This window comes from Geotrypetes seraphini, chromosome 12, assembly GCF_902459505.1.
Source record: "Geotrypetes seraphini chromosome 12, aGeoSer1.1, whole genome shotgun sequence".
NCBI lineage: Eukaryota > Metazoa > Chordata > Amphibia > Gymnophiona > Dermophiidae > Geotrypetes > Geotrypetes seraphini.
The window spans coordinates 88,308,813-88,334,139 of NC_047095.1; the positions used below are offsets into that span (position 1 = coordinate 88,308,813).

Genomic DNA, 25,327 nt, shown 5'->3' on the forward strand with positions numbered 1-25,327 from the left:
CAGAAGTTGAGTATCAAGGGACAGTAGAACAACAAATGATCCAGTGTCCCTATTTCAAGATGACAGTGCCAGCATCTATTAGACTTAGAACTAACTTTTGCAAACGAACAGGGGTCCAGCAAAAAAAACAAACAACAGGTTTGTCTCATGGATGCTGACGCTGTACATCTCATCCTCCAAGTCCAAATCTGTGGCCATTGAGTAGCAGAAATTTGTTGCTTTATTTCAATGCTCCAAATGTCTCTTAGACTAATTTTAGGTTTTTTATTCAGATATTAATTTATATCACTTGGCTGCCTGATGCCCTAGCAAATCTGTCTGGAAGCATAGGCCTGGCAAACTATACTGATTTTTAAAGTTGTGCCAATCGGGGAACCCCTTCTGAATGGCCTGCTTCAACTGCAACCATTTATATGTTTGAGACTTTGCGATACTGAATGATTGTTACAGTTGTGAAAAGTCAAGCATTTTCCCATTTGATAACACGTCATCTAAAGTGCGTATACCTGCCTGCAGCCAGTGCTTCCAGAGGATCTTAGCCTGGCCAATTTGAATCTTGGAGTTCAACCATAAGGATTGACATGTGGATTGTTGTACTGATATAGATGTTAAATTATCAATAAATTTTAAGGTTTTCCAGGTGGCAAAAAGAATGCTATTGTCCTTATAAATTCTGGGTAACTTGATACTCAATATATGACATAACCATAATGGGGACATAAGTTGCCATTCTAAGTAAAGCCAGTCCGGAAGATGCTCCAAGACTTCAGGAAAGATCCGATACATACCCTGACGCAGTATGAAAGCTTGATGGTATGTATAAAAATTTGGAAAATTTACCCCACCCGCCACGATTGGTTTTTGCAAAGATACTAAAGTTATTCTAGCTGTTTTACCCAGCCAAATAAATTTAGTGAGAATTCCATTCAATTTCTTATAAAAGGACCCCTGAAAATAAACTGGCAACATACTCATTTGGTAACAAACTACAGGCAAAACCATCATTTTGACGGTTTGGACACAATGCATTTTCAAAACATAAAAACCCTATATAACAAGAATGTCTGGAACCATATATAAAAATATTCTTTCAAACTGAGCTTACTACACTGACACTTTGTACAGGTCAAATAATCACTCTGCTCTATAGAGATCCATTTTGGAGGACATAGCCTCCTTCTTCGGGAGCATACGCACTGTTCCAACCGGGAAGGACGGAGCTCTGTAGAGGAGTGATTATTTGACATGTCATGGACAGTGAATTCAGCTATTTTCAACGTCCTCAAGGTAAGTACTTTTTTCACTGTGTGGGATGTAGTGATAACATATAAGGGAATATTACTAGGAGACTGGACTCTCATTCATGCATATTTTATACAGTATAAGAAACAGCACACTTAAGGAGATTTTTCAACCATTGATTTTTCACGTGTTTTTTGGTTTAAAAAGCATACTTTATAAGGTCCAAGGATGTATCACGCTTATTTGCCTTCTTCAGCATAATATCAAACTAACAACTCTCTGGAGCAAGACGTTCCTGCAAATGAGTTGTGAATACTGAAGACCTTCACTTATACACAATATTTTGTTATAGAAAGTGTCAGTGTGGTCACCAATTAATGATTTCTTATAGAGAGCTCAGTCTGTAGCACAATGGGCATATTTTTCACAGAGAGGAAAATGCATTTCGGTCAAAGGTCGTCTTTAGCTTTTTCTTTCATTTTTATTTTTTTTGAGGTCCTGACCTTATTAAAGTAGAGTTTGTGGCTTTTTGTTTTCAAAAATTTAACCTTTAGTGTAGCAGAGATAAATGTTTCAAGTTCATCTTGTCTTAAGGGTTACTCATAGTTTCTTTAGTTCATAGGATTTGTATCTTGGTTGCATGATGTCTTGGAGATGCCAGTCCATGAGGTGGCAGCCTTTCCTCAGTGTATAAGTAGCAACTGTGGACCAGAATTCAGTTAACCAGGTGCAGAAGTCAGCAGTAGGAGCGTCAGTCTAAGCTCTTTTTTGTTTTGGTTTATTGAATGGCAGATGGCCTTTGTTGAATAAAGGTTACTTCATTTCTATTCTACTACTGACCTTTTTGTTGACCAGTGAGCAGTATGAACCTCAGGGAGACTGGACAGCAGCCAGAAGTAATTTGAAAGTTGACAAATATGGGCCTGGTGAGGAGCAATTCGTGAAGTTGCATTGATCATATACTGTGTATTCAGTAGTGGCATGCAGCCATTTTATTTCCCTTGTTATGCATCTTCATTGAGAATGTGTCTTTCTTTTGTGCAATGTTTAAATAAGCTACTAGGAAACTAGGAATCATTTACTTAAGTTGATGAAGGTAGTTTTATGTACTATATGTTAAATCATCAAAATGTAAATTAAGACAAACAACAATATATTAATGACTACATTAAAAAGGAAACAAAATGCTTAAAATCAGCATTTGAGAACTAACATAGTCAAAAAGGAGATCCATAAAAATAGAGGAACAATATTTTGAAATGGTGGTAATCTAATTTTCTTTTCTACCCAAATCACAAGACCCAGTAGTTAAAAACCTAATTTCCTTGGCTGAAATTGAATGCAAGCATTTTAAAAAATGAGTAGTATTAACAAATTGACAATATCCTTTGCTTTAAGTGTCTCATCTGATGAAAAATCCTGTAGTATTACTCAGTAGCCCAACATGATGATGTGTGTAGTTGGTTTTTTAATTTTCTTTATTTGTGATAATACAGACATTGTACTTTTCTAGTTCTTTCATTATTATCCTTTCCTTGCTGGGCGTTTTCAAATAAAGAAATAAAAAAAAGACACTTGCAGAAACCTCCTGTATCATACAACCATATATTGGTCTTATCAAACATTATTACCTAGAATGTGCTCTTTCCTGTAGTTACTTTATCTAGAAGAATGAACTTCAAACCTTGCTCACCTATGAACTATATACTCATATTTATTATATGAAAGTAGTTTTTCATTCTCATTCTAAGTTTTAACCAAAGGTAGTCATATCACTGAAGAAATAATTTTGGGGTTACACTCCCCTACTTTTATTTTGTTTAGCTTCCCATGCTTATGAGAATTTACATTTCTTTGTGGGTTCCTATTTCAGGAACAGTATATGAAAGTAGTTTTTCATTCTCATTCTACGTTTTAACCAAAGGTAGTCATATCACTGAATAAATAATTTTGGGGTTACACTCCCCTACTTTTATGTTGTTTAGCTTCCCATGCTTGTGAGAATTTACATTTCTTTGTGGGTTCCTATTTCAGGAACAGTACTGTATTTTACAGCAGGCATTCTTTTGAAAGAATGTACTACACTATAACAGGAAAACCAAAATTTTATTTTTTTTCTTGCCATTTTGAGCTAAAAACAACATGAAATGACAAGGCAAATGCCATTTCAAATTAACTTACATCCCTAAGAATTGGTGTTTCCTATGTGTAGTTCACTTGGCTGTCTTCTGATGTATAAAACCATATATGTTAACTTGGGGGCCAAGATGGCATTCTAAAGAGACGTGTCAGCAGGAGCTCCTTACCTTGCTTATGGTTTTGCTTAGTCTCGGTGGCTTCCTTTGTTGGTAAGCAGAAACTGAAAAGGGAGAGCCTGTTGATGTCTTTAGCTACCAGGGGTGACATTCATTCTGAAGTAGCACACTTGGGAATTTTGACTGGTACCACAGTTGGTTCCATCACAGCCTAGTTGCTTGAAATGTGTTGGACAATGAGGGCAGGATGAAGCTGTTGAGTTGTCTTCCATGTTAGAGGCAATGCCAGCTGTAGTTTGCTCCCCTATGAATACAGCAATCTGACAAAGATCCAATGTTGTTGCAAGCTTTGAGGAATTCAGACTGAGTGGGGAAGTTGTGGCATCAAGATATGGTGTGCAAAACCTGCAGATACCAACAGTAGTGACTATGGAATCACTTTGGGATGCTATTCAGTTATTCACTGATTCATCCCCTAAATTTGTGGGAGATTTAACTTTGATTACTAAAGCTGTAGATACCCAAGTCCAGGTGCTTGACCAACATACTACTAAGACAGCGGTCTCAAACTCGTGGGCCACATGCGGCCCTCCAGGTACTATTGTGCGGCCCGCGGTCTGTACGCAATCTCAGAAGCACCTTATTCCACCGATCACCGGTGCCAGCGTCGGTTGACTTCCTGCCTTCTCCATAGATGTGCAATATTTGCTTTCTCTTCGTGCCTTTTGCCCCAATCACCGGCGTCAGCTGACTTCCTGCCTTCAGCCGTCGATACGCTACCGGGACTCCTCCTCTTCTCACCCTCAGACCAGCAGCGGTAGCTCAGTATGATTTTAACCTAGTCACACAGCTGCCACTAGCTTTCATGTAGCTTTAGCCGTGTTTTTACCAAGCAGCCACGGGGCCTTTGCTAGACTGGCCCATGCAAAATTATCATTTCTTTAATAAGACAATTATTTTTTCTTTTCTGTGACTCTCCAAGTACCGTATTTTTCGCTCTATGAGACACACTTTTTTTCCTCCAAAAAGTGGGTGGAAATAAGGGTGCGTTTTATGAAGCAAATATAACACTCCCCCCACCCCGAGGGACAACCTTTGTCTTATCAGCCTCCCCGAAACATTATCTGATGCACGTCTTATGTCCACGTTAGAGACTTAGTTGCAGCCAGAGCTGCTGTTGCCTACTGGCCAGGTCCATTTGGTGTGCGCTCACAGACTGGGCAGGCAGATGGAAGACAAGCTGCAGTGGCTCTGCAATACAAAATACACAAGGAACTGCTGCTTTGAGGGAGGAGGAGGAAAACAAGCCATGCTTCTGGGAGTCAAACGATGACGGCGAAGTGCTGGATGATGAACATAAGAACATAAGAACTGCCATCTCCGGATCAGACCTTCGGTCCATCAAGTCCGGCGATCCGCACACGCGGAGGCCCTGCCAGGTGTACACCTGGCGTAATTTATAGTCCACCATATCCTTATATGCCTCTCTTAAGGAGATATGCATCTAGTTTGCTCTTGAAGCCTAGGACGGTTGATTCCGCAATAATCTCCTCTGGGAGGGCATTCCAGGTGTCAACCACTCTCTGAGTGAAGCAGAACTTCCTGACATTAGTCCTGAACCTGTCCCCCCTTAGCTTCATTACATGTCCTCTAGTCCGTGTCAAATTGGACAATGTAAATAATCTTCTCTGCTCTATTTTGTCGATTCCTTTCAGTATTTTGAAGGTCTCGATCATATCCCCACGCAATCTCCTTTTCTCAAGGGAGAACAATCCTAGTGTTATAAGTCTGACCTCGTATTCCAGTTTCTCCATACCCTTCACCAGTTTTGTTGCTCGTCTCTGCACCCTCTCCAGCAGTTTTATATCCTTCTTTAGGTAGGGAGACCAATGTTGGACGCAGTATTCCAAGTGTGGTCTGACCATTGCCCTATAAAGCGGCATTATAACTTTCTCCGATCTACTCGAGATTCCTTTCTTTATCATGCCCAACATTCTATTTGCCTTCTTTGCCGCTGCCGCGCATTGTGCCGACGGCTTCAGGGTCCTATCTATCAGTACACCCAGGTCCTTTTCTTGTTCACTCTTCCCCAGAGTTGCACCTGACATTGTATACTCGTATTCCTTATTCTTATTGCCTAAATGCATTACCTTGCGTTTCTCCACATTGAACTTCATCTGCCATTTCTCCGCCCATGTTTCTAACCGACACAAGTCGCTCTGGAGTTTCTCTCTATCCTCCTGCGATCTGATCGCCCGGCATAGTTTTGTATCGTCTGCAAACTTGATGATCTCACTAGATGTTCCTTCCTCCAGGTCATTGATATAAATATTAAAAAGGATCGGCCCAAGTACCGAGCCCTGGGGTACACCACTAGTCACTTTCTCCCAGTCGGAGAACTTCCCATTTATGCCCACTCTCTGCTTTCGGTTTTCCAGCCATTTGCCTATCCATCTTTGTATATCCCCCTCTATGCCATGGCTTTGTAGTTTCCTGAGAAGTCTTTCGTGTGGAACTTTGTCGAACGCTTTCTGGAAGTCCAAGTATATTATGTCCACCGGCTTCCCACTATCAATTTGCTCGTTCACGGTCTCAAAAAATTGGAGTAAATTCGTCAAACATGATTTCCCTTTCCTGAATCCATGTTGACTGGGTTTCATCAAGTCGTGTGCGTCCAAGTGCCGGACTATGCTATCCTTGATCAGTGCTTCAACCATCTTGCCGGGGACAGACGTAAGACTCACAGGTCTATAGTTGCCCGGTTCCCCTCTCGATCCTTTTTTGAAAATTGGGGTGACGTTCGCTATCCTCCAGTCGTCCGGTATCATAGTAGATGACGGCAGATAAAGACCCGAATGGTCCATCCAGTCTGCCCAACCTGATTCAATTTAAATTTTTTTTTTTTTTTTTTTTTCTTCTTAGCTATTTCTGGGCGAGAATCCAAAGCTTTACCCGGTACTGTGCTTGGGTTCCAACTGCCGAAATCTCTGTTAAGACTTACTCCAGCCCATCTACACCCTCCCAGCCATTGAAGCCCTCCCCTGCCCATCCTCCTCCAAACGGCCATACACAGACACAGACCGTACAAGTCTGCCCAGTAACTGGCCTAGTTCAATCTTTAATATTATTTTCTGATTCTAAATCTTCTGTGTTCATCCCACGCTTCTGTCCAGTTCTGATTGTCAGGTTTGCAAGTTTTTGCAATAACTCTCCGATTTCAACCTTCAATTCCTTTAAGACTCTCGGATGAATCCCATCCGGTCCAGGGGATTTGTCACTTTTAAGTTTGTCGATCTGATAGTATATCTGGTCTAAGTCCACTTCAACTGTGGTGAGGCTGTCTTCTATTTCTCCTGCAAACACTTTCTCCGCTTCAGGTATTGTTGAGGTGTCCTCCTTCGTAAAGACGGACGCAAAGAAGGAATTTAGTTTGTCTGCGATTTGTTTATCTTCCTTGATGTACCCTTTTCTTCCCTGGTCATCCAGGGGTCCCACTGCCTCTTTTGCAGGTTTTTTCCCTTTCACGTATCTAAAGAAGGGCTTGAAGTTTTTGGCCTCCTGGGCTATTTTTTCCTCATATTCCTGTTTTGCATCCCTCACCGCCTTGTGACATTTCTTCTGATCATCTTTATGTTTGTTCCAGGCTTCGGTTGTCTTTATGCATTTCCATTTTTTGAAAGAGTCCTTCTTTTCTTTTATGGCTTCCTTCACCTGTATGGTAAGCCATGCCGGTTCTCTTTTGCTCTTTGTTCTCCGATCTTTGGAAATCCTCAGAATGTAGAGATCTTGTGCTTCTGTGATAGTATTTTTCAGTAGGGACCATGCCTGATCTACCGTTTCGAGTTTGTCCACCATCTTCTCGAGTCGTTTTTCTACCATGGCTCTCATGCGATCGTATTTACCCTTTTTAAAGTTCAAGGTGATGGTTAAGGTTTTGGCATGTTTCCCTTTCCCGATGTCAAGTTTAAAGTTGATTACATTGTGATCACTCGTTCCCAGTGGAACCATGACTTCCACTTCTGTTATCGGTCCCGTGAGGCCATTTAGGACCAAGTCCAAGGTGGCGTTGCCTCTTGGCGGCGCTGGAGATCATTCCCACCTGCTCTTCACTGTCCACTTCCCTTCACAGCCCAGGGCAGCTGCCACCCAGCTCCCGAGATCAGAGAGAGCTGAGAAACTCCCCAAGAGAAGCCCACAGCTGGCACCTAATGTGCTGAACGTGAAGCTTCTGGAGAAGAGCCCTGAGAGGAGCCCTGAGCCTCCGAGCATAAAAATCCCTGACTGGAGCCTGGAGCTGTGCATTAGAGAATAACACTGGGAAAAAATCTGTCCCCTTCACAGCCCCGTCCCCGCAGCATCCACCCTTCTCTCTCGCCACCTTGCCGCCCTTCAGAGGCCCGAGAATCTCCCTCCCTCCCCCTTACCTTCGTGGCGCTTTAGTAAAGAAACTTACTGAAGCCGGCAAAGCCTGCCTGTGCCTGCAGTCGCGTGTGTGTGGGCTGAAGCTTCTCCTCTGACACAACCCCTGGTGCCTGGTAGCACCTTAGAGGAGCCTGACGAGCTGGCCCCACCCGCCCTGCCGAGCCATAGGGGTTGTCCGGATCTGCAGTTGTTGACCTGCTGTACAGGTATAGTGTTTGGGGCCAGCCTCTTCTTGCTCCTTTCCTTCACTGTATTCAGTATTGTGAGTGTGTCTGCATACATTGCCCCTGGCTCTGCTCTCTGTCACCATTAGCTTTAGGATATATAAAGGCATTCTCCAGGCCGTCCTGAAGTCAGATGAAGGCCATTCATTTAGGACTTACTTAGACTCCTTGCCTGCCTGCCTCAGGGTGGGGAGGGGGGGGGCTGCCTGCCTGCCAGTAGGCCTGCCTGTCTGCTGCAGACCACCAGAGAGCGGTACCCTGGGACTGCGTCCTTTCCTCCAACAGGGGACCACCTGGAAGGGGTCTCAAGGCACTGAAGCCACCGAGAAAGTGAACTTTAAGCAAAAAAACAAGAAAAGAAGCGCAGCAACTGCAAGAGACTTCCACACAGATTGCTTACAGAAATTGTAACTGGATATGTTCTCTAATAATCAGGCTAAGGGGGTAGAGCATGTGTTGGTGAATACCTAGCGCAGGGCTATCCAATTCTGGTCCTTGAGATCTACTGGCAGACCAGGTTTTCAGGATATCCACAATGAACATGCATGAGAGAGATTTGCATACCAAGCAGGCACTGCAAGCAAATCTCTCATATGCATATTCATTGTGGATATCTTGAAAACCTGGCTTGCTAGTAGATCTCGAGGACCGGAATTGGGCAGCCCTGACCTAGCATAGGGAATCCAGAAGGGACGTAACAGAATGTATATTATAAACAAAATGGGATAAAAATTAAGCTGAAAACAGCTTTGCAGGAATAGTCAAGTTTGCCAGATGAAGTTGCAGCATTTCAGACTTAACAGGGGATAGCAGAGGTTGACCTGCATGACTAGGGAAAGGGGACAGACTAAGAAGTAACCTCAGAAAATATGTTTTCACCGACAAGGGTAGTAAATGCATCTATCTCTCTTTCTCTCTCTGTGACAACTTTCAGTAAGAACTTTGGATGAGTACAGAGTACCTTATAATGAAATACTGTAAAAGGTGGATCCGCCACTAATGCTTGTAAGTTCACAGACTCTATGAGCAGAAGTTAGAGAAATGAGGGAAAACCACTTTCCAAATGAGATATTTGAGATGAGCCAAAGACATTGGTTCAAATGGAGGCTTCATCAATCTAGCAAACACCACATTAAGATCCCAAACTACTGGAGGTGGTTTGATATTAAAAAGTCCTTTCATAAATCTGGCACTACAGGATGAGCAGCAAGAGGTTTTCCATGCACTGGTTGATGAAAAGCAGCAATTGCACTGAGATAGATTCTAATAGAAGTGGACTTGAGGCCAGAGTGCGCCAAATTCAGAAGGTAATCCAAAACTGAAGACAGAGAGGTGGATTTTGGTTCCTTATGATGAAGAATACACCAGGCAGAAAACTGAGTATAGCACTGCCTTGTGGCTGCTTTTCTGGAAGCATCCAAGATGTCTCTCATAGGCTGAGAGAATTGTAGATCAGCTGAAGTCAGCCTGAGAGATACCAAGCTGTCAGGTGCAAAGACTGCAGGTTGAGATGCATAAGTAGAGATAGAAAAATTGCAGAGGTATTGGCTCCTTGATACTGAGTTGAAGTAGAAGGGAGAACCATGGTTGTATGGGCCACAAAGAAGCTATCGGAATCATGGTGGCAGACTCCTGTTTGAGCTTGACAAGCATCATGATAACAAAAAGAAAAAATGGAAATGCATAAAGGAATTTGTGTGTTCAATCCAGGAGAAAAGCATCCGCTTCAAGTCTGGAGCAAAAGCAAAAGTAGCTTGTGGTTGTGGGGAGACGCAGACAGGTCTACTTGAGGTGTCGCCCATTAAGAGAAGATAGGATGGAGAGCTGCTGAGTTCAGTGTCCATTCGTGATGTTAAAGAATGTGGCTTAGTTTGTCCACTAAAGAATTTTGTTCCCCCTGAATGTAAACAGCTTTTAGGAAGATGTTGCGAAGAATTGCCCAATTCCAAATCTTTTGTGCTTCTTGCTTGTTTACATAGTACATGGCTACTTGATTGTCCGTACGGACAAGGAGAACGTGATCTTGTAGAAGATGCTGAAAAGCTTTGAGGGCATTGAAAATCACTCAGAGTTCCAACAGATTTATATGATGGCGACAATCCATGGTGGACCAAAGGCCATGAGTGTGCAGGCCATCCAGATGAGCTCCCCAAGCATAGGTTGATGAATCCGTTGTGAGAACCTTCTGATGAGGGGGCATGTGGAACAGCAACCCTCTGGAAATATTGGAAGAGAGCATCCACCACTAAAGAGATTGTCGTAGAGAAGATGTGACTATAATGTGATGAGAAAGCAGGTCGAGAGCCTGCAACCATTGGGAAGCCAGAGACCACTGAGAGATCCATAAGTGAAGCCTGGCAAAGGGAGTCACATAGACTGTAGATGCCATGTGTCCCAGAAGAACCATCATGTGCCTTACTGAGAGCAATGAAAGTTGAACCACCTGATGACAAAGATGGATAAGGATGTTCTGACGCTCCTGGGGCAGAATGCTCCGAGTTGTACTCTGTCGAACAGAGCGCCTATAAACTGGAGCCTCTGAGATGGTTTCACAGAGAAACTCTGATGGATCTGTGGATCCAGCCTGCTGTATGCCACCCTACCTGTACTCGGGGCACCTTCCCCTGGGAGTTTGCTTGCTTGGTGGCCTTGTCACGGGTTTTATGCGCACGCTATATACATCTGGAGTAAAACCCATCCGGGTTTCAAGGTGCAGGCTGCTTTTCCTGCCCCTGACTACGTGACGAGGATCCGTGGGGGCGGAGGTTATAGTCGGTGTCCGGCCGACTGGCAGTCCGAAGATCTTAAATTCTGATAATTTGGAGAAGTTTCTGAGGCAGAAACTTCCTCCACTCAGCTGTGTTAAAACTGCTGACAGGCATGGCAATGCAGAACTGTTAGTACTCCTCCTTTATTTTCTATGGGAACTTTGGGGATGGCTTGCTGGATGCTTTAAAAAATAATTTTTCATAGTTTCTGAGGGTAGGGTTCAAGTCCCCCACCTCCCCAGATCCCAAATTGCTATTTTTTATTTTTGGGCTTTTGTTTATTTTTGCCAGTTTTATTTCTGCCTCAATTCCCCTCAATTTGTTTAAAAATCGTTTGGGATGGACTCCCCAGCACCTAATCTGCTGAATGTGTGTACATTGATTGCGCCGGATCAGCGATCATGTACCACGTTCCATAGCACGCTGGGGGAAGAGGCCGGAGCTTCGGACTTTGTCTCCTCCAGGTACTCTAGGGCAGTGTTTTCTCAAGTTGGTCCGCTACCAACACAACAGGCTGAGAAAAAAATCTGATCCAAACTTGATTTGCATACACTGCCTCCATTAGAAGCAAATTTCTTTCATGCATATTCATTGTGGATAGCCTAAAACCCTGACTGGCAAGGGGGTACTCCAGGACCGACTTCAGAAACACTGCTCTAGGGCTAGGGAGCCGGCCTGGGACTGTGTCTTGGGAAAAAAATCTTACCCAGAAGCCGTTCTGGAGTTTGGCACAAAACGCCTGCGTTCCAAGTCTGGGGACATTTTTAGCACGGCACGTGTGCCTGAACAGAGCCCTGGGTTGCTGGGTTGCCTTTTCACCGAATTTTATTCGACTTCTCTGGAAAGTGTATTCTTCAGTCCCCATTTGTTTGATGCAACTGGCGGGTGGATCAGATTTTGTTTTCTCAGCCTGTTGTGTTGGTAGTGGAGCTTTCTGTTCGGGATCCTTCTCATCTGGCTGTGGCAGACCTTGATTGCAGCAGTTACCATTCAAATATTATGCCTGACACAGCTTCTGCATTGGATAGGGCTGATACCCTTGAAAGGGCTAGTCATCTCGGCCGCCATGAGAATCCGGATTTGTGTGCTGATCCTTCTATCAGCACACCTTTTAAGCAAGATTCTGTGCTCCTTTTTTATTTCTGGTGTTCTGAAAGAGCTCCATTTGGATTCTCCTCCTTCCACTTCTCAGGCTTCGGTCAGGAACTGTTCTCATGTGCTTTTTTATATCCCATCTCCAGCTCCTTGGTCTGGTTACAGATCAGTGTGATACCCCAGACAGCTCTTTCTGCCCCTCTAATGTTATGTCTAAGCTTTATCCCCTGGCTCCTGATTTTCAGCAGGTTTGACCAGCCTATGGTAGATTCCACCGTGGCGCAGGTTATCTGGTGCATGATCCTCCCCAACCAGCGAAGGCCTACTCGCCTCGCCCATCGAGGCCGACCTCTCGACACAGTCCACATCACCGATCGAGGCACTCGTCCAGGCAGGCCTCGCCTCATCGGAAGCAAGCATTCCTGGAGTATTCGCCACCGACTACTCCTCCACCGATGCCAGAGCTCAAGGACACGATGGGACCTCTCACCTTCTCGATCCCTGTCCCCCATGGATCCGGAGGCCTCAACCTCATCGAGCCCATCCAGGGGCTCTGCAACAGCCGACCAACTGTCCTTCTCCTCGTTCCTTCGACAGATGGCCGATGACATGGACATCTCCTGGATACGGGGTCCATATTCTCTAAAGAATACCTCGAGACTATGCGCCTCCCTCAACCACCTGCGGAGTCCCTCAAGCTTCCCTTACACAAGCTGCTGGACCAAACCTTTGCACGGTGCCTCGAGACACCTTATTCGATCCCCGCAGTGCCGAGTAAATTGGACACCAGATACCGCACTGTCCACCATAAGTGGTTCGACGGCTCACAGCTTTCCCACCAATCCCTTTTAGTGGAGTCCTCACTGAAGCGGTCCCATCCCTCCCAGGTCTTCGCCTCCGTCCCACCTGGTAGAGAGGGAAAGACCATGGACCGGTTCGTCAGGAGAGTTTACCAGAACTCCATGATGGCCTTGAGAGTTCTGAATTACAACATCCACTTCACAACATATTTGGAGTTTCTTTTGTTCGTACTCCAGAAGTTTATGCCCTACGTGGATCCTAGGGCTCAGTTCGAGTACCAGGAGGCGCTGGCCTCGTTATCCCAACTTCGGGTACAGCTTTGCAATCCTCCTACGATGCCTTCGAGCTGGCGGTTCGGGCCACAGCATGTTCGGTGGCCAAGCGCCGGCTGGCATGGCTGAGGACAATCGACATGGACCCCAACCTCCAGGACAGGCTTGCCAATGTTCCATGTGCCGGCTCCGACCTCTTTGATGAATCCATCGAGGCGGTAACCAAGAAGCTTTCGGACAATGAGAAGTCCTTCTAGTCCATTCTGCGTCCGAAGCCCAGGCCTGCCCCTCCTCATCAATCACGCACACCGTTAATTTACCAGCGGCATTACCCCCCCAAAACAGGCTCCCCCCATCCGACAGCCTGTGAAGAGGCAGCACCCGTAGAAACATCAGCAAAAGCCTAAACCATCTGCTGTCCCTAAGGCTCCTCAGCCCTTTTGACTGTCTCAAAGAGAGCATAATCTCTGTCGCTCTGCCATTTTCAGTGATTCCACCTATCGGAGGTCGCATCCATCATTTTTTCTATCGATGGACGTCTATCACAACCGACCTCTGGGTCCTCTCCATTGTCAAGGAGGGATACGCCCTTCAATTCCACCAGGTTCCTCCGGAACATCCTCCAAGAGAGTATCCTTCCAACTTGACACAGACCGCCCTTCTTCTTCAGGAAGCCCAGGCTTTGCTGTAGCTTGGGGCTGTTGAACCGGTCCCTTGGGACCAACAGAACAAGGGGTTTTACTCCCGGTACTTCCTTGTTCCGAAGAAGACGAGCGATCTGCGACCCATCTTGGACCTCAGGGTGCTCAACAAATTTCTGGTCAAAGAAAAGTTTTGCATCCCTGTACCCCCTCATCGAGCAGAACGATTGGTTATGCTCTCTAGATCTGAAGGAGGCCTACACTCACATCCCCATTCATCCGGCCTCCCGCCAATATCTCAGATTCCGGGTGGGAAATCTTCATCTGCAATACTGAGTGCTCCCCTTCAGCTTGGCCTCATCCCCCAGAGTCTTCACCAAATGCCTAGTAGTGGTAGCTGCTGCACTCAGAAACCACGGCCTCCAGGTGTTCTCTTACCTGGACGACTGGCTCATCAAGGATTCCACGTCTCAAGGAGTCACCCTCGCAACTCAGAAGACAATTTGGTTACTACAACATTTGGGTTTCGAGATAAACTTTCCAAAATCCCATCTACAGCCTTCCCAGACTCTATCCTTCTGGATACTACCAAACTCTGAGTATTCCTCCCTCCCCCACGCATGGAGACTCTGCTTCGTCTCTGCCACTCAGTGTCCTCTCGCTCGTCCATCCCGGCGAGACAGATGATGGTCCTGCTAGGCCACATGGCCTCTACAGTACACGTAATTCCGTTTGCCAGACTTCACCTCAGGACTCCTCAGTGGACCTTTAACGTCTCAGTGTTCCCAGATGTCCGACCCTCTGACTCAACATATCCAGGTCACTCCTGCTCTGCAACAGTCTCTTCGCTGGTGGATGCTATCCTCCAATCTCTCCAGAGGTTTGTTGTTCCAAACCCCCCGCCATCAGAAAGTCCTCAAGACCGACTCGTCGACTTATACCTGGGGGGCTCATCTGGACGGCCTCCGCACCCAGGGTTACTGGACCAGCGCGGACCGCCAGTGCCACATCAATCTCCTGGAACTTAGGGCGAACTTCAACGCACTCCAGACCTTCCAACACCTCCTTCGCAACCAGGTTGTCCTCATTCGCACAGACAACCAGGTCGCCATGTACTATGTGAACAAGCAGGGAGGCACGGGATCGGCCTCCCTCTGCCAGGAAGCTCTGAAGGTGTGGGAGTGGGCGACTCGCAACAACACCTTCCTCAGAGCGGTTTAAATTCAGGGGGCGGACAATGCCTTAGCAGACAACTTGAGCCGTCTCCTGCAACCTCACGAATGGACTCTCAACTCCACGCCCCTTCATCACAAATTCTCCCTGTGGGGTATGCCTCAGATAGACCTCTTTGCAGCCCCCCACAACTCCAAACTGCCTCACTTCTGCTCCAGGATCTACACCCATCAGCGCCTCGAGGCAGATGCATTCCTCCTGGACTGGACGAATCGCTTTCTATATGCGTTTCCTCCATTTCCTCTCATTCAAAAGACTCTGATCAAGATGAAGTCAGACCATGCCACCATGATCCTGATTGCCCCACGGTGGCCCAGACAACCTTGGTACTCCCTCCTACTCCAACTCAGCAGCAGGAAGCCATACCTCCTGCCAGTTTTTCCATCTCTGCTTACACAGCATCAGGGATCTCTGCTTCACCCCAACCTGCAGTCTCTACACCTGACAGCTTGGTTCCTCTCAACGTGACCCCTCTACAGTTTTCCCAACAAGTGAAGGACGTCCTAGAAGCTTCACGGAAGCCCGCTACCAGACAATGCTACCACCAGAAATGGACTAGATTCTCTGTTTGGTCTCTCAGCGCTAGGAGCCTCAACACTCCTCCTTGTCTTCGGTTTTGGACTATCTTTTGCACCTGTCTCATTCTGGCCTCAAGTCTTCCTCGATACGAGTCCATCTCGGTGCAATCACTGCTTTCCATCAGCCTCTTCAAGGGAAACATCTATCTGTTCATCCTGTGGTTTCCAGATTCATGAAAGGACTGTTCCATGTCAATCCTCCCCTCAAACCGCCTCCAGTGGTTTGGGACCTCAATGTTGTTCTTTCACAACTTATGAAGCCTCCATTTGAGCCTCTTCACAAGGCTCACCTGAAGTATCTCACTTGGAAAGTGGTGTTTCTCATTGGCCTCAGTTCTGCCCGAAGAGTCAGTGAGCTACAAGCCTTGGTTGCGGACCTTCCTTTTACAGTATTTCATCATGACAAGGTGGTTCTCCGCACGCACCCGAAATTCCTTCCTAAAGTTGTCTCAGAATTTCATCTCAACCAATCCATTGTGCTTCCAGTGTTCTTTCCGAAGCCACATTCTCACCCTGGAGAATCTGCCCTGCATACTCTGGACTGTAAGCGTGCTTTAGCCTTCTACTTAGAACGCACCAAGCCTCACAGAACTGCCCCTCAACTTTTCATCTCCTTTGATCCGAACAAGTTGGGACGCTTTGTTTCCAAGCACACCATCTCTAACTGGATGGCGGCTTGCATCTCATTCTGCTATACCCAGGCTGGATTGCCCCTTGACAGAAAAATCACAACCCATAAGGTCAGAGCGATGGCAGCTTCTGTAGCCTTCCTCAGATCAACGCCGATTGAGGAAATTTGTAAAGCTGCCACTTGGTCCTCGATTCATACCTTCACTTCACACTACTGTCTGGATACCTTCTCCAGACGGGATGGACAGTTTAGCCAAACTGTATTGCAAAATTTATTCTCCTAAGTTGCCAACTCTCCCACCATCCCACTCTGGTTAGCTTGGAGGTCACCCATTAGTGAGAATACCTGCCTGCTTGTCCTGGGATAAAGCAATGTTACTTACCGTAACAGCAGGCAGCTATTCTCATGTCCCACCCACCTCCCCTGGGTTGGCTTCTCTGCTAGCTATCTGAACTGAGGAGACGCGCCCTGGTCTGGGCAGGAAGGCACTCGCGCATGCGAGGTGCAGGCGACTTGAAACGTCGAGTTTTTTTCAAAGAAGCGTCCGCATCGGGGCTCCGTTGGATCACGTCACCCATTAGTGAGAATAGCTGCCTGCTGTCCCTGGATAACAACTGTTACGGTAAGTAACATTGCTTTCTTATCCAGGAGAAATGGCGCTGCACTCTTTGGACTGTAAACGTGCTTTGGCCTACTACATCGATCGGACAAAGCCTCATAGAACATCTCCCCAACTCTTCATCTCATTTGATCCTAACAAGTTGGGTCATCCTGTAACCAAAAGGACAATTTCCAACTGGTTGGCTGCCTGTATCTCATGCTGCTGTACTCGGACCGGACTGCCTCTGGAGAGTCGTGTCACTGCTCATAAAGTCCGTGCTATGGCAGTTCTGTAGCTTTTCTCAGATCTACTTGTATTGAAGAAATCTGCAAAGCTGCTACCTGGTTCTCAGTTTATACCTTCACTTCATATTACAGTCTGGAAATTTTTTCCAGATGGGATGGGCACTTAAGCCAGTCAGTTTTGCAAAATTTTTTTCTTAAAGGCCAACTCTCCCTTCATCCCTTTCTAGTTAGCTTGGAGGTCACCCATATGTGAGAATATGCTGCCTGCTTGTCCTGGGATAAAGCACAGTTACTTACCATAACAAGTGTTATCCAGGGACAGCAGGCAGATATTCTTATAACCCACTCACCTCCCCTGGTTGGCTTCTTAGCTGGCTTATCTTAACTGAAGGACCGCGCACCTACGTCGAGCAGGAAGGCACTTGTGCATGCGCGGTATGGGCTAATCATGAACTTTCTAAGCTTAAAGTTATGATTCACTTTTCAAGTGTCCTTATCGGGGCACTGATGTGTGAGAATATCTGCCTGCTGTCCCTTGATAACACCTATTATGGTAAGTAACTATGCTTTACTAGCCGCTTAATGCAACATATCTAAAAGGCCCCTTAGTCTTTTGACATGTATTTAAATGCCCCCATTTTCTCTCTTCTTTAATATATGATTCTCTCTCCTTTAATATATGTTTTAGTATACATCGACATTTAGCATAGGGAAGTATGAGAGTGGTGAGGCGGAGTGTTCAGAAATTGGTATACAGCAGTTTTCCAGTTGTTTATTTGTTGCCTGTCATACTGCCTGTCATCTATATCTCTCTTTTTTTTTCCTTTTCCTTACAGAGGAGTAGCTAAATAACTTTTGACATTTAGCATTGTGATTAGACAGAAATTGAAAATGAGCTAGCCTCAAAAATAGAATTAAAGTGATTTGCAAACAAATTAAGCTGACGGGATGGTGATGTACATTCTTCAAACGTCTTTACTGAAATCTTGGATACTGCAAGAGTTATTTTATAACTTAGGGTGGGGCCAGTGGAACTTGGTGAACAATTTTGTTTGAGTTATAAAGTACTTTTTTGAATTACCTTTATTGTAATGTAATAGTCCATATTGTAGTGAATGGATCGTTTAGGCCAATAACTTAAGTGCAAATTATTTTAGTGGGTCTGTCACTTTAACAAAACCTTTGGGTATGGACTTTTTAGGTTAGGTAGGGAACATTTTCAGGTCATGGACCTGGAGGGCCGCCGCGGGAGCAGACTGCCGGGCGCGATGGACCCCTGGTCTGACCCGGCAGAGGCAGTGCTTATGTTCTTATTGCTTAAATATGGACAAACTGTTAAAGCAGAATTAAGAACAATGTTAAAAGCAAGTGCTGTCACGGTATGGATCAGTACAGTATCATTCATTCTGTTTCATCTCTGCACCTGAGACGGCCATTTTAGTGCAGAGCTACCAAGTAGGTCTAGGACAATTCAGCATAGCCAGTTCAGCATGGCTGTTTTAGCCAGCTCTGCTCAGCATGGCCGTTTAACTGCAACTGTTTCATTGTGGCTGTTGTAATGGCGAGCCCTTACCTTGCTGAAACTGTGATGTTTGAAAAGGGGAGGGGGAATATCCCCCCTCGCCCCATTGGTGCTTCTTCCTTTTCCTTTCACCCACCCGTCATTGTCTTCTCCTGCCTTCGTACGATCTGGTGACATCAAGGTTTGAAAGAGGGAGAGGGCATCATCATAGATCAATCAGGTGCTTCATAAGGTTTCCTGTTATATTGGAACAGAAAGTTGTCCAGAGGAAAGACTTCTGGGGTGAAAGGTTGACTTTGAGAGGGCGTCTTAATATTAAGAAATGAAACAGCCCATGATGAAATGGCTATGATGAACTGTCCCATGCTGAAAAGACCGCTCTGAAGCGGCCATATTGAAACAGCCGTGCTGAATCGTCCCATTCCCCTAACAAGTTACCCAGTCAGGAGGGAGACATTTTTTGCCAGTCCTAGTTTTAAACTTGTATGCTAAAGAAATGTTGTGTCTGTAGCCCCTGATGTCTGTCCTTGAAATCAATAATAGGGTGCTGTAGTGTACAAAGCTAGGATTGCGAGAAATTGAGATTGGCTTGAAATTTCCTTCCCGGTACTGGATAACTGGGAAGCTATGGTAATGTTGCGCTGTAAACCTGTTAAATATCCATTTAATTGACTTTATACTTTTCTGTCTGTTTTTTTCCTCAGTATTGAGTTTGATCGGGATTGTGATTACTTTGCTATAGCTGGGGTGACAAAGAAGATTAAAGTCTATGAATATGGCACAGTCATCCAGGATGCAGTAGATATTCACTACCCTGAAAACGAAATGACCTGCAATTCCAAAATTAGGTAGGAAAATATTTGTTGGTCAGTATGGTCTCTATTCAATTTTCAAACAAATAAAGCTTGTGGGACTATTTCTGTTTTCCATTTTCTGTGATGATCAGCTTAGCCTGCTCATCTTTGTTACTGCAAACAATCTACAAATTAAACGAACCACTGTAAAATCTGATAAAATCAAACAATGGAAGACTTCTCAAGTGAAAACCATTTGTTTATTCAGGCAGCCCAGGAGAGTTTATACAGGGAGAGAGAGCGCATAACAACACATTTGGTATAGAATACAGTGTCTTATTAACACCTGTACAATATTCCCTGCCAGCTGGAACAAGACAGCAGCTGAGGATTGACATTAAAATCAAAGCATTGTAGTTCTTCTGGCTGTACTGCCTAGTTATCTGTGTTCATTTATTTTTCATTACCTTGTTCAGATTTCTGTTCATACTTGTACATTTCTATCATTTTTTTTTTTAAGTGAAATACTACAAATATACATAGTAAAGACAAATGGATATTTCTGTTTGTGCCATAACTACATCTGAACCTTATGTACAAGTTGTACACAATAAAAATGACTGGAATGCTACCATATATGTGCCTTCTTGCCATCTACAACTAGATTGATCCTTATAGAATTATCCCCATGGACGATTTTAATCTATCTTTTCATAATTACCTGAAAAATATTTTTTTTTGGGTGGGGGAGGGCGACATTTGATAATTGCCATTCTGTCCCTAATCATTTCATCCTAACGTGGGCAAGCATAGCCTTAATGAATAACTATTTTTGTTTTCAAAAAATTTTTTTTCAATAAATCAAAGGAACTGCTATGGGTTACTCGATGGCTCCAGATATCGCAAATCTTTATGTAGCTGAATTTGAGGAGAAATTTTTGGAATCACATCCTTTCCAAGAAAACATTGTACTTTATAAAAGATATATTGATGATGTGTTCATCTTATGGAAGGGTGATAGTGAGAAATTGATTACTTTTCATCAGTGCCTAAATACATGTGATGACAATTTGAAATTTAAGATGGAATATAATAATCAATCCATCTTGTTTTTAGATATCCAGATCTATAAAACAAGATACTGTTTTAAAACTTCAATTCATAGAAAAAATACCGATAGAAATACTTACCTTCATTTCACTAGCTTTCACAATAAAAGTTTGAAAAAGAATCTCCCATATTCACAATTTTTAAGATTACGAAGGTTGTGTACTGATTTTGACAAATTTGAACGACAGGCACCAAGGATGTCAAATAATTTTTTATCAAGAGACTATCCAGAGGACTGTGTGAAAAATTGCCTTGAAAGGGCACAAACCCAACATAGAGAGGTGCTATTGAATCCAAAATTGGACAAACCTAAACCAGATTTAGTATGCACACTTAGATTTTCTCATCTTTCTCATGATATCCAAGATATAATTAAGAAGAATTTTAGGAACCCATGAATGTTTTAGAAATATCACACCAGTGGTGGCATATTCTAGAAATAGGAACCTTAGAGATATGCTAGTACCATCTACACCAGTGATTCCCAACCCTGTCCTGGAGGAACACCAGGCCAATCGGGTTTTCAGGCTAGCCCTAATGAATATGCATGAGAGAGATTTGCATATGATGGAAGTGATAGGCATGCAAATTTGCTTCATGCATATTCATTAGGGCTAGCCTGAAAACCCAATTGGCCTGGTGTTCCTCCAGGACAGGGTTGGGAACCACTGATCTACACTTCCTGATCTGAGAGAGAATACTATTGGCTCAGTTGGACATAAACCATGCGGACATTGTTCAATTTGTAAACATAGTATGACCATTTCAAATTTTTCACATCCTGTCACTGGCGCTAATGTTATATTAAGAGAACATAGCGATTGTAATACTATTAATGTGATTTATGCAATTATATGTTCATGTTCCAAGTGGCATATTGGTAAAACTAAACGTATGATCAAAACTAGAATGATTGAATACAGAAGTTGTATTAGCAGGAACATACAGTCGGCACCAATTGTGGAACATTGGTATGAAAAAGGTCATTGCAAAAAAAGGTCCCCTCTGCTCTTCAATATTTACATTGTCCTCATTGGGTGCACAACTGTCCCTGCTGGGGTAAAACTATTTAGCTATGCTGACGACTTCATAATAATTATCCCATTCACCAACTCTTATCTCAGAAGTCACCTCCAAAGCAACAGAAGTACTAAATCGGATGGAGCAATGGATGACTGAATTCAGACTAAAACTAAACTCAGAAAAGACAAAATTTTTCATAGCATCGCCATACCCACTCGACACTAAAGCACCTGTGTACATCAATAACTTTTAACCCACTATGAAGATATTGGGAGTAACACTGGACCAGAACCTGACCATGAAAAAACAGGTAGACTCGATCAGAAAAATCTTTCTCACCCTCTGGAAGCTTCGGTCCATCAGAGCTTACTTCGATGCTTCATCATTTCGAATTCTAGTACAATCCCTTATACTGAGCCAACTCGATTACTGTAACATCGCCTACTTGGCACTCCCCCAGAAGTGTATGTGGCGATTGCAACTAGTTCAGAATGCAGCGGTTAGACTACTTTGTGGACTGAAGAAGTTTGATCATGTGACACCTTCCTATCGACTTTTACATTGGCTGCCGATGGAGACACGTGTGAAATTCAAGTTTGGCTGTTTTTGTTTCAAGGTTCTCTATGGCTTAGCACCTAAATACATAACAGACCTCTTCTCCTTCACAACCAACAGACACACGCGAAGCTCACACCCGAACTTTGTTTCTCCACTGGTTAGAGGTTGCAAATTTAAAAGTCATCACCAACATCTTCTCGCACATCAAGCAGCATTATGGGGTAAAGACCTTGAACAATTACTCGTGCCTACTACCTATGGAGAATTCAGGAAACACCTAAAAACACATCTGTTCCTAAATACTTAGGAAACCAACCTATTCAATCTTAGTCCTCAACAAACGATCGCAAGAACTACCAATCACTAAATCTGTACTTTGTTTATTAATTCTTTGTAACATTTCTAATCATTATAAACCGCATAGAACTTCACGGTCCTGTGGAATATAAATTGTTATTATTATTATTATTATTGCTTGAGGATTTAAAATTCTTTGTTTTAAGAGTTATTAAAACAAGGTGGAGGGGTGGTGATTCAGATTCTTTGCTCAAGAAGGAAGAACAGCGTTACATTCATAACTTTAACACAGTCACTCCTAGTAGGTTGAACATGGAACTCGACCTGAGACCATTTTTGTGAGATCATTTTTGTCATGAACGAATAAGAAATTCCCTTTGTTTTCCTGCTTCTGTATTACAAAAACTTAATGGTACCTATGGATTGTTTTGGTTGCTCATTGGATATCATCAGACATGCCTGTTTATTTTCACCAATCATATTTATACGTATTTTTATGTGTATTAGAGTCATAGATGGCGTTATGTACTTATTTATAATTTTTTTAAAAATAGATGTTTGGAAGTATGATTTACCCAAAAAAAGGGTGTATGGGAGCATGATCTACTTTAAAAAGTAGATCATGGGAGCATGATCTACTTTATACATTATGTTTATGTGTTTTTGTATATATATCTCTCATGGAAGACAATGCCCATTAACTTGTATTTATTTTTTATCATCATGGCGCCATTAGGTTTCTTTTACATTTTGTATGAAGTTTGTCATAATCACTCAGTACCATTCATGTTTTATTTTATGGAGTCACATATTCATTTTTTTATGTATGTTTAGCATTAACTTTTCGTTGTTTTGTGGTACAAACCAGTCCGCTGTTTTCCAGGCAATATGGTGTCTCATGTACAACGTGCTACGTCACACCGTTTTAGGTGGTTTTAAATCGCATCTTTTTGGAAGCTTTCTTTTAGCAGCGAGATGTTCGGTACTAGTTGGCCACAGTTGGAATACACGAGACGTAAGTATTGTTTTCAAAGCATTTGTTATATGTTCGGCAAATTGTGTTCCGGGTTCATCGCCGAAGGCTCCTTTAAGTATAATCGCTAGAGTTCAGTTTTAACTTTTAGCATCTTTTCGGCCGGCTGTGTTTTTCATTCAGGCCATTTCAGCGGATGCCGACCTAGGTTCTGCAATGCCCTAAAGTATAAATATGAAGATATAAGTAACATTTTTAAATGTATATATTTTATATATATTCAGCAAGTTTATTTTGAATCCGTTTATTGCAGTCTTCTTTTAAACATTATTGTCTTAGTTCGGTGTAGTCAAGTTTTTTTTGTGTGTTTCCCAGGCCGTTTGGTCTTTTTATGTAGCTTGTCGGCCATATTTTTTGTATTTTTTGCATTCTTGTTAGTTTCCAAATATAGATATTTCATTACAGTTTGTCTTTATGTTTCAATTAAATTGCTTGTTTTAGCACTCCTTCATTTACAATAGACTTGACTCCTACATTTTATCAAACTGCTAGCTTTAGTACTTTTTTACTTTACATTGCATCATCTAGTGGGGGAGCTTGTTTTTATTAGCTTTTTCAGTAGCTGTTATATATTTTTACTAGCTTCAATATTTTAGTACAGTTGTCACTTCAATCTTTTAATGAAACCTATTTATTTATTTATATAACTTGTATGGCTTTATATGTGTTTTTAGATGTTTTTTCACCCCTCCTTTTTTTACATAATTAGATGACATTCCTTTTTTGAATTTGGGTTAAATCTACGTGGGTGGCAGTTTTCTTTGAATATCATCATCCATGACCTTTTAAGGTATGGTTTTAAAGTTTTTTATGGTAACTGAGTGCCTTATGCAAAATTAAGTCTTTTTAATTAATTTCTTGGTGCCAGTGATTTATACGTTTATGAGTTACCTTGCAGCTAGTGATTTATACATTTATGAGTTCTATGGTGCTTTTTTCCTACTCTTTTGTATTTACATTTGTTTTTGTTTGTTTTTAATGATAAAATATGTGCTAATTTTATCTAATTTTATTAAATACAATTGTTAGTGTAGTCCTTATTCACTTCTCTCTAAATCACTAACTATTCTCTGTACTCTTTTTAAATCTCTAATATTGGAAAGCTATATGGTGCCTGTTTATATATTGCGGCCCCATATACACTGTAAAGAGATTATTGGTCTAGTACTAACATATTTCATAATATATGTATATATATATATATACAGTGGTGCCTCACACAACGAACTTAATTGGTTCCAGGAGCAAGTTTGTTATGCGAAAAGTTCGTTATGTGAAACGCGTTTTCCCATAACAATACATGTTAAAAAAAATAATTCGTTCTGTAGCATAAAATATGCTAAGATGACATAAAAAAAGATAAATTTTTTGTTATTATTTTTATTTAGATACATCTAAAAACATACCGTATTTGCCGGCGTATAAGACGACTTTTCAGTACCTTAAAATCCTCCCCAAAGTCGGGGGTCGTCTTATACGCCGGGTACTGTTTACATGCCCTTACTTTACATGCCCTAACATCTCCTTCTTAACCTCCTTACGGTGCTTACGGTAAGTCCTCCTGGCCCTGGCGACCCCCCCCCCCTAGTTGTTCGGGCCAGGAGGGAGCCTAAATCCTCCTGGCCACGGCGACCCCCTAACCCCCCCCCGCATTACATTACGGGCAGGAGGGATCCCAGGCCCTCCTGCCCTCGACGCAAACCCCCCTCCCCCCAACGACCGCCCCCCCCAAGAACCTCCGACCGCCCCCCCAGCCGACCCGCGACCCCCCTGGCCGACCCCCACGACACCCCCCCCCCCCTTCCCCGTACCTTTCTGTAGTTGGCCGGACAGACAGGAGCCAAACCCGCCTGTCCGGCAGGCAGCCAACGACGGAATGAGGCCGGATTGGCCCATCCGTCCCAAAGCTCCACCTACTGGTGGGGCCTAAGGCGCCTGGGCCAATCAGAATAGGCCCGGGAGCCTTAGGTCCCTCCTGGGGG

The 25,327-nt window shown here is 43.5% G+C and overlaps 1 protein-coding gene across 5 annotated transcripts in view; it reads left to right on the forward strand.

Moving 5' to 3' along the window:
• COP1 (COP1 E3 ubiquitin ligase) overlaps positions 1-25,327 on the forward strand; it is a 468,098-nt gene that overhangs the window by 213,897 nt on the left and 228,874 nt on the right. For all 5 annotated transcript variants that reach the window (XM_033917061.1, XM_033917057.1, XM_033917058.1 and 2 more), the window contains one exon: positions 19,235-19,378. In XM_033917061.1, coding sequence (XP_033772952.1) covers positions 19,235-19,378 — 144 coding nt within the window. The remainder of the gene's footprint in view (positions 1-19,234; positions 19,379-25,327) is intronic.